General features: G+C 49.9%; 1 protein-coding gene across 3 annotated transcripts in view; it reads left to right on the forward strand.

The window, feature by feature from the left end:
* trip10a (thyroid hormone receptor interactor 10a) overlaps window positions 1-12,636 on the forward strand; it is a 130,722-nt gene that overhangs the window by 93,788 nt on the left and 24,298 nt on the right. For all 3 annotated transcript variants that reach the window (XM_038784702.1, XM_038784699.1, XM_038784700.1), the window contains exons 6-9: window positions 458-562; window positions 1,221-1,349; window positions 2,065-2,211; window positions 3,343-3,540. In XM_038784702.1, the coding sequence (XP_038640630.1) occupies window positions 458-562; window positions 1,221-1,349; window positions 2,065-2,211; window positions 3,343-3,540 (579 nt within the window). The remainder of the gene's footprint in view (window positions 1-457; window positions 563-1,220; window positions 1,350-2,064; window positions 2,212-3,342; window positions 3,541-12,636) is intronic.

Consider the following 12,636-nt stretch of genomic DNA (forward strand, 5'->3'; position numbering starts at 1 on the left):
CAAACCCGGGTCCCTGGCTCTGTGAGGCAGCAGTGCTCACCACCGTGCCACCAAATCGCCTATGATTATACCAGTATGAGTGCTGGGTCCCTTCCACCATCTCAAGCGACTGCTCTTCACATCTGTGTGCAGATTGTGAGTGAGCTCTTTGGTATGGGAGGATCACAGGGAAATCCCCTGCCCTTACTCAATATGCACATACTGGCAGAGATCACTGGATAGCAGTTTAAGGGCAAGAACCCCACTGAGCTTCCCTGCGGTGCTCCAAACACTGCCCTGGTTGAGAATGGCTAGCTCAGTGCAGAGTAGGAATTCGCCCAGGGATTTTTCTGATTTATTTAGCGCAGGTTTTACCGCCCAAGGCATTGGGGGATGAGGACGGGGGGGCAAATCTTCCGGAATGAGCCAACTGGAATTGCAATCAGTTTTACAGCTAACATTGTGTTGTTTACTACAGGCAAAGAGGAGGTTTGAGCGAGACTGCAAGGAGGCAGAGAAAGCAATGCAGAATGCAGAGAGAGTTGACAACGACATCAACACAACCAAGGCCGACGTGGAAAAGGTAGATCTGGAGTTCGATCCAGACAAACCCCCGCCAACCCACCCAAGCTGATTTTCCTCTGGTCCTTTCAGATCCCAAAGTCTGCTCGCCAGTATTTGACAGCATGATAAGTTTTCCTTAATTTCGGACCTGCTGTAGATGGGTTGCTTAAATTCTTTTCTTGCCCCATCGACATTCGCTTTGGCATTGTGGGACTAGCTCATCTGTCACTCAATCACTCCTGCCGACCATCCTATCACAGACCTCCCTTTTGTCCTTGTCCCACTCACCCCTTCCTCAAATCCCATTACACCTCGAACTTTCTCCAGTTTTGATGAAGGGTTAACTCGATTTCTCTCCCACACATGCCGCTCAACCTGTTGAGCATTTCCAGTCTTTTGTTTTTTGTTTCCCGTTTCCAGCATTCTGCTTCTCAATCAAGTTCTAAAAGCCTTTTCAAAAAAAAAAAAGTGAATTTGAGAAGCACAAAAATCATCCCAATTTTTTTTCGATGCACGCTAGTATTTTGTGAAAATTTCCTGGGCTGTGGATGTTGATCCTGGACTCAATAGTGAAGGAGAGATGACACCACCACCACTTCCCACTGGGAATCCTGAATGTGAATGGAGTGTGTCCTTCATTATCCAAGAGTCAATTATGTTCACTGGTTTCCCCTTAGGCGAAACAGCAGGCAAACCTGCGGAATCACATGGTGGAAGAAAGCAAGAATGAATATGCCTCCCAACTACAGAAATTCAACAAGGACCAGAATGAGTTTTATTTTGCGGAAATGCCTCATATTTTCAACGTAAGTTGAAGGAGTTGGAACTTTTGAAGAGTAGACCAGGTTGAGGTAAATTTATCAACAAGTAGATTATTTAATAAGGGGTGTATCGACTTTCCAGTTGACTTAGGAAGATGTTGAGGATGACCCACTGGGTGACCAATGGGCAGCACGGTAGCACAAGTGGATAGCACTGTGGCTTCACAGTGCCAGGGTCCCAGGTTCAATTCCCCGCTGGGTCGCTGTCTGTGTGGAGTCTGCACGTTCTCCCCATGTCTGTGTGGGTTTCCTCCAGGTGCTCCGGTTTCCTCCCACAGTCCAAAGGCGTGCAGGTTAGGTGGATTGGCCATGATAAATTGCCCTTCGTGACCAAAAAGGTTAGGAGGGGTTATTTGGTTGCGGGGATAGGGTGGAAGTGAGGGCTTAAGTGGGTCGGCGCAGACTCGATGGGCTGAATGGCCTCCTTCTGCACTGTATGTTCTATGTTCAGTGGCTGAGTGAGGGGGTGGAATGGCTGATTGATGAAGCTCATTTAATGAAACCTCCAGCAATATGTCCGACTAGAGTTGGCAACCCAAGTTAAAACTTGATGATCACCATTGGTTTCACCAACATGGCATTAATAAGTTGGTGCGATGGGAATTATAGGAAGGAATTATCATTTCCCCCCCCCCCCCCAGCCTATCAGTTTCCTCTTGGACCTCCTGCATTAATCAAGTGCCTGCTCGTGTTTTTACAGAAACTCCAGGAGATGGACGAAAAGCGGACACGGAAGCTGTGCGAGGCATACAAGACGTTCGCTGACACGGAGCGTCAAGTCATGCCAATCATTGGGAAGTGTCTGGACGGGATGACGAAAGCAGCAGAATCTGTAAACGAGAGCGGCGTATGTAGAACTGCTGATCATTGATACTGTTTCACTGACGGCCCTGCGTCAGCCACGTCTCATTGGGCAGCGCTCTCGCCTCTCGGGTTTGAGTGTCAGGTGTTCCAGCATCACTCCGGCATGAGCACGGGCGGCACGGTGGCACAGCAATTAGCACTGCTGCCTCACGGCGCTGAGGACCCGGGTTCGATTCCGACCCCAGGTCACTATCCGTGTGGAGTTTGCACATTCTCCCCGTGTCTGCGTGCGTTTCAACCCCACAACCCAAAGATGTGCCGGGTAGGTGGATTGGTCACAGTAAAATTTCCCCTTAATTGGGGGGGGGGGGGGAATTGGGTACGCTAAATTGCCCCTAATTGGGAAAAAAATAATTGGGGACGCTAAATTGCTCTTTAATTAGGGGGGGGGGGGTGAAATTGGTTACGCTAAATTTATTTTAAAAAACAAGATTTGAGCACAAAACCTAGGCTGATCCGATGTCGCACTCGGGGAGTGCTGCACTGTTGGAGGCATTGCCGTTCGGATATTAAATTGAAGCTGTTTGCACCCCCCCCCCCCCCCCCCCCCCCCCCCCCCCCCCCCCCCCCCCCAAAAGACTGCGCAGAAGTATTTTGAAGAGGAGCAGGGGACTGTCCTGCTAATATATAGTTCTTGATCTACTCGTTGAAACAGATTTATTATTCACATTGTTATTTCTGGGATTGTGCTGATTGACTGTTGTGTTTCAACAGCAATTAACCTGAAAGTACTTTGTTGCCCTCAAAGGATTTTGGGAATTCCTGAGGTTGTGGACGGTGCTATAGAAATGCACCTCTCTTTTTTTTGTCTACAAATCAACTCCATTTGTTCCAACTGGGAATGCTCCCCACGGCTCTCAGTTATGAGTGAATAGGGATTAATCCATGCTTCTACGACATGGTTAAGTTGTAGCTTCCAATCCCAGGGCAGTTCTTTCCCCCCCCCATGGTCCAAGTTACACAGGAATACCTTCCCTCCGAGAAACACCTTGAGCATCATTGTTGCAAACTGTCCAATGCGCGCGTAGCGATTATATTTTAAAAACAAACTTGTTGAGTCTGTGTGTTTTTTTTTTTGTTTCCACCCTCCCCACCGCCTCTCACTTTTAACCAGGATTCACAAGTACTGATTGAGGCCTATAAGTCAGGATTCGAGAGACCGGGGGAGATAGAATTTGAAGACTACAGCCAGATGATTAATCGGACTTCATCAGAAAATAGTCTTGGTTCTCTTAAGTCGGAGTCTAAGGTTGACCAGAGAACCATTAGCAAAAGCAAGACCAAACGTTGGCCATTTGGAAAGAAGAACAAGGTACGGACATAAAGACACACCGCTCGGAGCTAGTTAACGGATTATTCAAATGTGATCGAGTGGTGGCAGACAATTCTGACGTGAGGCATTAGTCCATGATTTCATTAGTTCCACCTCACATCCTGCATCCTGTGTTTGATCTTTTACTGATGTGAACGTTGCTTGTTTTCATTCTATCTTTCACTTTGCAGGAACTTGGCTGTCACTGTGATTAGCTTCTGGATTACAGCCCTCACATTTACATCTATTTTCGTACACTATTTTTATTTCTTTTATTTTCTTCCACCTTTTTCTCTTCATTCCCAACACCCTGCCATGTGCCAGATGCTCACTCGTACTGGGATACAGATCTGTGCACAGAAGCTGCTCTTTGCCGCCTTGCGCATTGTGTCGACTTGAGGCTCCGCTCCGAGTCGGAAGATCCAATTTCAGAGTCTCAAACACCGAGTGTTCGCTGTGCAAGACTGGGAACACGCTGGCATTCAACCGAGCCCCCATACCCCTGAACATGAAGGATCTCACGGCGTTACTACGACAAGGATAGGCTTCTCCTCTCAACTAACATCACCAAGCATAGATTATCAGACCATCTGGGAGTCCGCTGTGCTCAAATTGACTGCAGTGTTTTCCAAATTACAGCAGCGACTCCACTTCAAAAGACTTTATTGGCCGCAAAGCGCTTTGAAACATCCTGTGGTCGTAAAAGGCGCTTTATTAAATGCAAGCCTTTCTTTAGATAGGGAGCGTGCATGTGTTTAGGGCATCATTGCTGAACTTGATTCTGTTTCCATCAGTTTCGGGCACATCAGCTTCCCAGCAAGTGTGACTGGATCAGTGCCTGGCTGATGTGGTTTTCCCCGTTCCTTTTCCTCCTGTGTCACACCACGAGTTTTCCGAAGCCGGTCGTTTCTGCTCTTATTGTCGGGTGAGAAACGTTAAAATTCGTAACACTTGGGAATCAGCCCTGCATCTTTCTCACCAGTGCATCTCACTAGCACGTGGCATGGTACATTTATCCACTGATCTCTCAACCATTCATTAACCTTGCGAGCAGCATTGAAGATATTGCAATGGTGCTCTCTCTTCTGCAGTGCGATGCCATGGTGCAAGGCCGCACCTATGAGGCTGAATGACGATGGATCTGACCAACATTGGTAGAAAAGCAGATCTAGGCTGCTCCGGTTGCTGGGTTAAGTAGTGCGAGCTCTGGGAGTTGGCTACCCTGACTCAGACTGAGCGATGTCAGCCACGGCTCAGTTGCCAGCACATGCCGACAGAGAGCTGTGGGTTCTGAGGGAGTGTTTCACTGTCTTGAGGTGCCATATTCCAGATCCTGTGCTCAGCTCGATTTAAAAGCTCTTGAGACAGGGCAGCACGGTGGCGCAGTGGTTAACACTGCTGCCTCATGGCACTAAGGACCCGTTTCGATCCCGGTCCCGGATCACTGTCCATGTGGAGTCTGCACATTCTCCCCATGTCTGCGTGGGTCTAAACCCCCCCCCCCCCCACAAGCTCAAAGATATGTTGTGGTAGGTGAATTGGCCATGCTAAATTACCCCTTCATTGGAAAGAAAGAATTGGATACTCTCAATTTATTTTTAGAAAAGTTCTCAAGGCAGTGTTCCAAGTGGTGACACAGTGGGTTAGCACTGCTGCCTCACGGCGCCGAGGTCCCAGGTTCGATTCTGGGTCACTGTCCGTGTGGAGTTTGCACATTCTCCCCGTGTTTGTGTGGTGTTCACCCCCACAACCCAAAGATGGTGCAGGCTAGGTGGATTGGCCGCGCTAAATTGCCCCTTAATTGGAAAAAATTAATTGGTTACTCTAAATTTATTTTAAAAAAGGACAGTGTTCCAAGAGCAGAAACGTTATCCATGGACTCCTCACAGTGCACAAGGAGGCCATTTGGCCCATTGAGTCTGCACCGGCCCTCCGAGCGAGCACCCTATCTAAGTCCACTCCTCCTCCCTAAGGTCATAACCCCACCTAACCTGCACATCATTGGACTGTGGGAAGAAACCGGAGGAAACCCAGGCAAAAACGGGGAGAATATTCAAACTCCACACGGGCAGTCGCCCAAGGCTGGACCCCCTGATGTCTTGGCTATATTTATACACAACCGCCATCACCAAGGTGGATTACCCGCTGATAATTGCATTGCTGTTTGTGGGACATTCCTGTGCGTATTGACTGCCACATTTCCTGTATTACAACGGTGACTACACTTCCGAAAGTACCTCATTGACTCGAAGCTGCTTTGGGATGTGTGGTGGACGTGAAGCCCATGATCTGAAGGTCTAGACCCTATCATGTAGGTCAGCAACGGTTTAAAAGCTACTTGACGGAACACGTGGAGACAGACGGTTCTGAATCCAGCTGAGCTCCTTGATGCTTCTGCGTATTCATGCTTACAATGTGGGCTTCGCTGCCCAGGCTGGCCATAGGGTTTTACAGCACAGAAAGAGGCCCTTCAGCCCATAGTGTCTGTGCTGGCCATCAAGCATCTCTCGATTCTCACCCCATATTCCAGTACTTGGTCCGTAGCCTTGTGTGCTATGACATTTCAAGTATTCATCTCCGTGTTTCTTAAATATTATGAGGGTTCCTGCCTCTAGTACTTATCACTTGTTGGCCACCTTCCAGAACTGGCTACAGTCTGTGTGGTCAAGGTGTTTTCCTGATGACTCTGTGAATTAATATGCAGCTGGGAACAGCTGAATCACGCGGGCCAGGAACATCTCGAGTTCGATCCTGGCTGCATTCTGAATTAGCCAGTCGCTCAGAATGGCCTCCGTGTCTAGAGGGACTAATATGGTTCCTGCTCCCCTCCTGATCTGGTACCTGGGGAATTAATAGCAGCAACCACTTGCTGCTATGATAATGTGACAAAACTTCGCAAGGATATCAATCAAACTGGAGCTCGGCTACATAGGCCTCCAGGGAATGGTGTGCCTACTCAGCCAGGATGAGACAGGGCCGTAATGCCCACTCCTGCACCCTTTACAATCCAGTATCTTTCCAATACGAGGCAGAGTGGTGAAGATCAGTCAGGTGGATGAGGTTCTGCACAGCTAACCGGCCCCCTGTACTGGGCAATTCCTTGTGTCCTGGCTGCAGTGGTTACCATTCACTTCTCTACTTGGCTTGCAGCTCATGATGGAGGAAGTCAGCGATTGATCAGTATTGTTTGTCGCTGTCTGCAGCCAGCCTGTACGGTTGGGTTTTGCTGGAAGGGTAGATTGGAACCCTGCTATCACTCGAATTGCTGCTCTATAATCGGCTGCCAGAGGAGCCCAGGGTCCGCAGGCCTCCTGCTCTCTCGTACATTCGTTTCTTGTAACGCAGACAAGACGGCTGGCAATATGGCCCGGAAGTAGAAAGCCCACCCCTATCTCCTCCAAGTGAACCACTTCTTCCCATCTGAGACTTTCGCAACCGAATATTCGCCAGGCATTTGAGTTTGAGGAGCGTTGTGGCCTTGCTGGATTCTGTCCTCGCCCCATATCCACCCCCTGAGGAGTGAAAACCCAGCTCATTTCCCCACCCCGCCAGCGCACACCCCTGACTTACCCCTCCTCCTGTAACCTCGAGGTGTCAATAGCCATTGTACCCTCATTACCGCATGCACCTGTAAAGCAATTTGGAAGGTCTTCATTTGAATAGAAATGCAAATCTTTCTTTTCTCTCTCTCTTTGGTGTACATTCCCTTTTGGGTCTTTCAACATTTTTTTTTTTTGCAATGTGACCTTGTTCCTGCAATAACTGTTCACTTTTTTTTCTTGCAGTGAGTTCTGGACTGCGATGCCAAATAATCTTTTGATGTTCTCTTTTCTTCGTGCATCCACTCTTTCCCCCACACCCCACCCCCTCAATCAGTACAAAAACCTTGTGGGTTGGCTGGCACTGAGGCATGAGGCACATGGCACGCATGCAGTCTAACCAGCTTTAGTCGGCAGTAATGAACGCTGGCATGTAACAGTCTGACATGATGGTGAACACGTAGGAACGCATGAAATGTCTTTTCAAATGCAGTCGCTCTTAAAAGAAGGGTGCAATGATTAGTGGCATTCTCAAGTCCGTTGTAAAGGAGTGGGAAGTGTTGGTTGTGCTCGGAACGGACTCTCCCATTAACCTCCTGCGGGTAATGCAATCCAGTTCACTGGGCTAATGTCCAGTCGGGTGTATTTCTCAGACAGCCATCAAAGATCAGAGGTAGAATGATTTAAAATGGTTGGCGCGCGTTGAGCTGTAATAATGAGTGATCACTGCTTTAATCCCTGCTGCTTCCTTGGTGGGTTGACCCTGGTCATGGTCTGGTGTGAATTGATCGTCATATTCCCTCCGAGCAAACTAAAGATTGGAATAGATCCGTCCAGCTCCTGATCCCTTGCCCTGCGCACGCTCACTGTTCAGGTTCACGTAGGGAAGGATGGGTGAGATACCTTTGGGTTGATGGTGCTATTAGAATGACATTGTAGCAAGAATCTACGGCCTCAGTGGGGGAGAGTAAAATGGGGAGGGCTCACTAATGAAATACTCACTCTCTCTGAAAGAATGAAACCAGGACACAGACTCTGAACCGGGCTCGGGCAGAAGTTCCCGCACAGATGCGCTCTATATAGGTGTTCCAGTAACACTCTTCCCAAGTTTTGTTTTCTTCCGGGGCAGCAGGATGGCGCAGCGATTAGGATTCCTGCCTCTCGGCGCTGAGGTCCCAGGTTCGAATCCCGGCTCTGGGTCACTGTCCGTGTGGAGTTTGCACATTCTCCCCGTGTTTGTGTGGGTTTCGCCCCCGCAACCCACAAGATGTGCAGGATGGGTGGATTGGCCAGGCTAAATTGCCCCTTAATTGGAATTGGGCACTCTTTTATAAAAAATAAATAAATTTCAAGTTTATTTTCCCCCCTTGTGGATGCAATGCACAAGGCGCAAGTTGCCTTCAGTGACGCATTGTTAGAACACCGAATGTACCATTGGAAAGCAAACAGCTATGTCTGGAGAGGAATGCAAAATACGCTCGATAAATTCAAAGGCCCAAAATGAATTGCCTCACTTTGTTTATGCTCATGGCAGCGACGGGCAGTGCAGACCGCCCCAATTTGTAACACTAATCGATTCTCTGCAATTTTCAATTTACACTTTAGAAAACATGCAGTGCAAAATCTATAGTTTTTCTCTCTTTCTCCCAGCTTACCCACTTTCCCTGCATTTGCTTTGACAAGTGAGAGTGTGGATGAGTTAATGGTGCCAGGAGCAATTGGGAATTCCCCCTCTCTTTCCCCCCCCCCACCCACCCCCAGACCCATCGAGAGCGGCGCAGTTAATCCTCGTGGGACCTCTGAATGTGGTGAATGTCTAGCATTCCACTTACTCCTCTTTCCCTGCTCTTCACCTCCGTTGTTGGGTTGTTACTTTGTTATGGGCCGAGGCTTTTGTCATTGATTAAATCTGCACTTTGTGAGTTGCCGGAAATAATTATCCTCTATCTTCTCCCGGTTTCTGCTGTTGAATCGAGAGGTCTTTAACGATTTGGGTGTGTTTTTTTTTCTTTAATACACCAAACGGGTGAAAATGTTCCAGGCCCAATCCACAGCTTGTGCTGAATCTCAGTGGGAGCGACAATTCAAATCACTCAGACCTACAACATGGAAGGAGGCCATTTGGCCTCCAGCGTCTGTGCTGGCTCTTTGGAAGAGTAGCCGTACTTATTCCCCTTGATTTTTCTTTTCGTCATTGACCACGTAAACCCCTTCAACGACCCGTCCAACTCCCCTTTAAAGTCATTGTTGGTGTCAGCTTGCAGCTCCGTTTTGGGTAGAACATTCCAGATCCCAGCAGCTCTTGAGGGGAGAATCTTCCTCCTCGAGTCCCCTCAAGATTTTCTGCAAATGATTTTTAAACCCTGACCTCAGAATATTGACCCAGCAGATCAAAACCGCTCATCGCCTCCTCGGCCACATCTTAACCTCCTTTATTCCAAGGAGGTCATTCAGCCCCAGCTTCTCCGACCTATCCTTGCAACTGAATTGCTTTGAGCGATGTGGTGGGGCAAGGGAGGAGCCATTCCCAATTCCTTCTCCTAGTTCCCAGCTCCTTAAGGACACGGTGGTTTTTAATCCAGCGGTGGACAGGGTTAAGGAAAACCAGGGACTGCCTCATCAGGGCCAGGTTGCGGGGACCTGCCGTGACTGATGCAGCTCTACCCCTGCGTGAGGCAACATCAGTGAGAGGAGGGCAGGAAACTGGTTGTCAACGTGGGGGGGGGGGGAATGTTTTTCTAGGTATCATAGCGATGTGGAATCGGCGAGTGCTCCGTGCTTCCTGTAATTGTTGCACCCTTCATTACGTTTGATTTGACTCCGCTCGCCATGCTGAGCTGTGGTATAAAACCGCGGGCTGCGAAATGCTTCCTCGTCTCCACCTTATCACTTTTTTTCTTTATTTTTGAAACCATGACCGACTTCATTAATAATTTCGCATCCTGCTCTTTGGATCCTATTCGCGGGGCAGAAGAAAGATTGGGCAGCGGTACAAGTGCATTGGACATCATGCAAACGTGCACCGATGCATCACAGATTGGTGGGGTGGGGGGGTGAAAGAGATGGAGACAGTCATTGAGTCAGAAACTCCAGAAAATTATACTCCTGACATGAGAGGGCCCAGGAGATGGATATGAGAACATTGCCTGTCCCAAATAGCGCCAGGAGAGATCATGAAGAATGGATTTGGGAACAGGAGTGGGCCATTCAGCCCCTCACCCCTGTTCCACCATTTAATTAGATCATGACGGATTTAAATGCACCCAAGAGTCTCTGGAAAAATCTTTCTGTGCCAGCAATCGTTGATTGGTTTGCTGTTCTCCTTTTCGTTTGGAACAGTTTTATGATTTTAGAAGCTGCTCAAGGAATCAATTTGTACAAATGCAAAATTCCTAGCTTCAGTTTTACTCCACTGCAGTTTGGGATCTGTCGACCCAGCTCCTTTAGTAAGTGGCTCAATAGCTGCTCCTTCCAGCCCTGTACCTGCTCCGATGATGGGCTCCAGGAACTTGATCATAGAATTTACAGTGCAGAAGGAGGCCATTTGGCCCATCAAGTCTGCACCGGTCCTTGGAAAAAGCACCCCACTTAAGCCCTCCACCCTATCCCAGTAACCCCACCTACCCTTTTTGGACACCAAGGGCAATTTATCACAGCCAATCCACCTAACCTGCACCTCTTTGTATTGTGGGAGAAAACCGGAGCACCCGGAGGAAACCCACGCAGACACTGGGAGAACGTGCAGACTCCGCACAGACAGTGATCCAAGCCGGGAATCGAACCTGGGACCCTGGAGCTGTGAAGCAACTGTGCTAACCGCTGTGCCACCTATGCTGTGATGTAGACAGAAAGGTTTCCATTGATAGACAGGATGGGAAATAGGAATGAATTTGGTCTGACATCTTTCCCTGCTTAATCCTCATTTTGCTTCATTTAACTCTGCATTTTATTTACGCATGATATTGCGAATTTACCGGTGTGTGACCCTGAGGAGCTCTTGAACAGCGTCCAGCCTCTTGATCTTGATTGAAGTGGCAGAGTGCGTGCAGCGGGAAGGCAGACGAGGATACTCCAGATTTTCTAGCTGAGGGAAAGATTAGTCTCTGGGGCTGGGTTTTCAATTTGCTCCCCCTCCCTCCCTCCGGATGTGTTATCTGTGTTGGTCGAACATCGACTGCAACTGGATGCAGTAAAATGAGAAACAGGCTTCTGACACAGGAGATGGTCCAACACTGTTTTATTAAACCTGTTGATTGCTGTACATAATCTGCTGTGGGTTGACACTCTATTAACCTAACTGATCAGGCTAGCTCTCTATCACATGGCGATGATGTTTATTGGCCTGTGCACTGTGACTATCTCCCTGGCCGTGTCCTGTGAGTGAGGGAGAACCTTAATGCCCTGTGGGCTTTATAGTGGTGGTGTCCTGTCTGGTGATTGGTTGTTCTGTGTCGTGTGTGTTCATTGGTTATCCTGGGCGAAATTCTCTGACCCCCAGCAAGGTCGGAGAATCGCCCGGGCCGCCGAAACTCCCGCCCCCGCCATGTCCAGAATTCACCCACCCGCAAAAGGTCGGCGTGCCGCCAATCCCGCCGCCCGCCTCGGAGAATGGCGGGGGCCGGCGGGAGGCTACGGGTTTCTGTGCTGCCGTTATTCTCCGGCCCGGATGGGCCGAAGTCCTGCTGCTGAGAGGCCTCTCCCGCCGCCGTGGTTTGAACCACCTCTGTGCCGGCGGGATTGGCGGCGTGAGCGGGCCCCCGGGGTCCCTGGGGGGGGGGGGGGGGGATCGGACCCTGGAGGGTGCCTTCACGGTGGCCAGGCTCGCGATCAGGGCCCACCGATCGGCAGGCGGGCCAGTGCCATGGGGGCGCTCTTTTACATACACAGAATTTACAGTGCAGAAGGAGGCCATTCAGCCCGTCGAGTCTGCACTGGCTCTTGGAAGAGCACCCTACCCCCTACCCAAGGTCAACACTTCCACCCTATCCCCATAACTCAGTAACCCCACCCAACACTAAGGGCAATTTTGGACACCAAGGGGGAATTTATCATGGCCAATCCACCTAACCCGCACATCTTTGGACTGTGGGAGGATACCGGAGCACCCGGAGGAAACCAACGCAGACACGGGGAGGATGTGCAGACTCCACACAGACAGTGACCCAAGCCGGAATCGAACCTGGGACCCTGGAGCTGTGAAGCGATTGTGCTATCCACAATGCTACCGTGCTGCCCGGTAACTTCCACCGGCCTCCACCATGGCGGAGGTGGAAGAGAATCCCCCAGCGCGCATGCGCCGGTGGTGACGTCAGCGGGTGGTGACGTCAGCGGTAGCTGACGCACCGGCGCATGCGCGAACCGGCGAAGGCCTTTCGGTCAGCCCGGGCGGCGAAGCGTCAGAGACCGTTGTTGCCGGTTTTGGCGCCAGTCGATGTGGTGCAAACCGCTCCGGCACGGGCCTAGCCCCTCAATGTGAGGGTTTGGCCCCTAAAGGTGCGGAGAATTCCGCACCTTTTGGGGAGGCCCGACGCCGGAGTGGTTGGCGCTACGCCGGGAC

The sequence above is a fragment of the Scyliorhinus canicula genome, chromosome 25 (genome assembly GCF_902713615.1).
Source record: "Scyliorhinus canicula chromosome 25, sScyCan1.1, whole genome shotgun sequence".
NCBI classification, from domain to species: Eukaryota; Metazoa; Chordata; class Chondrichthyes; order Carcharhiniformes; family Scyliorhinidae; genus Scyliorhinus; species Scyliorhinus canicula.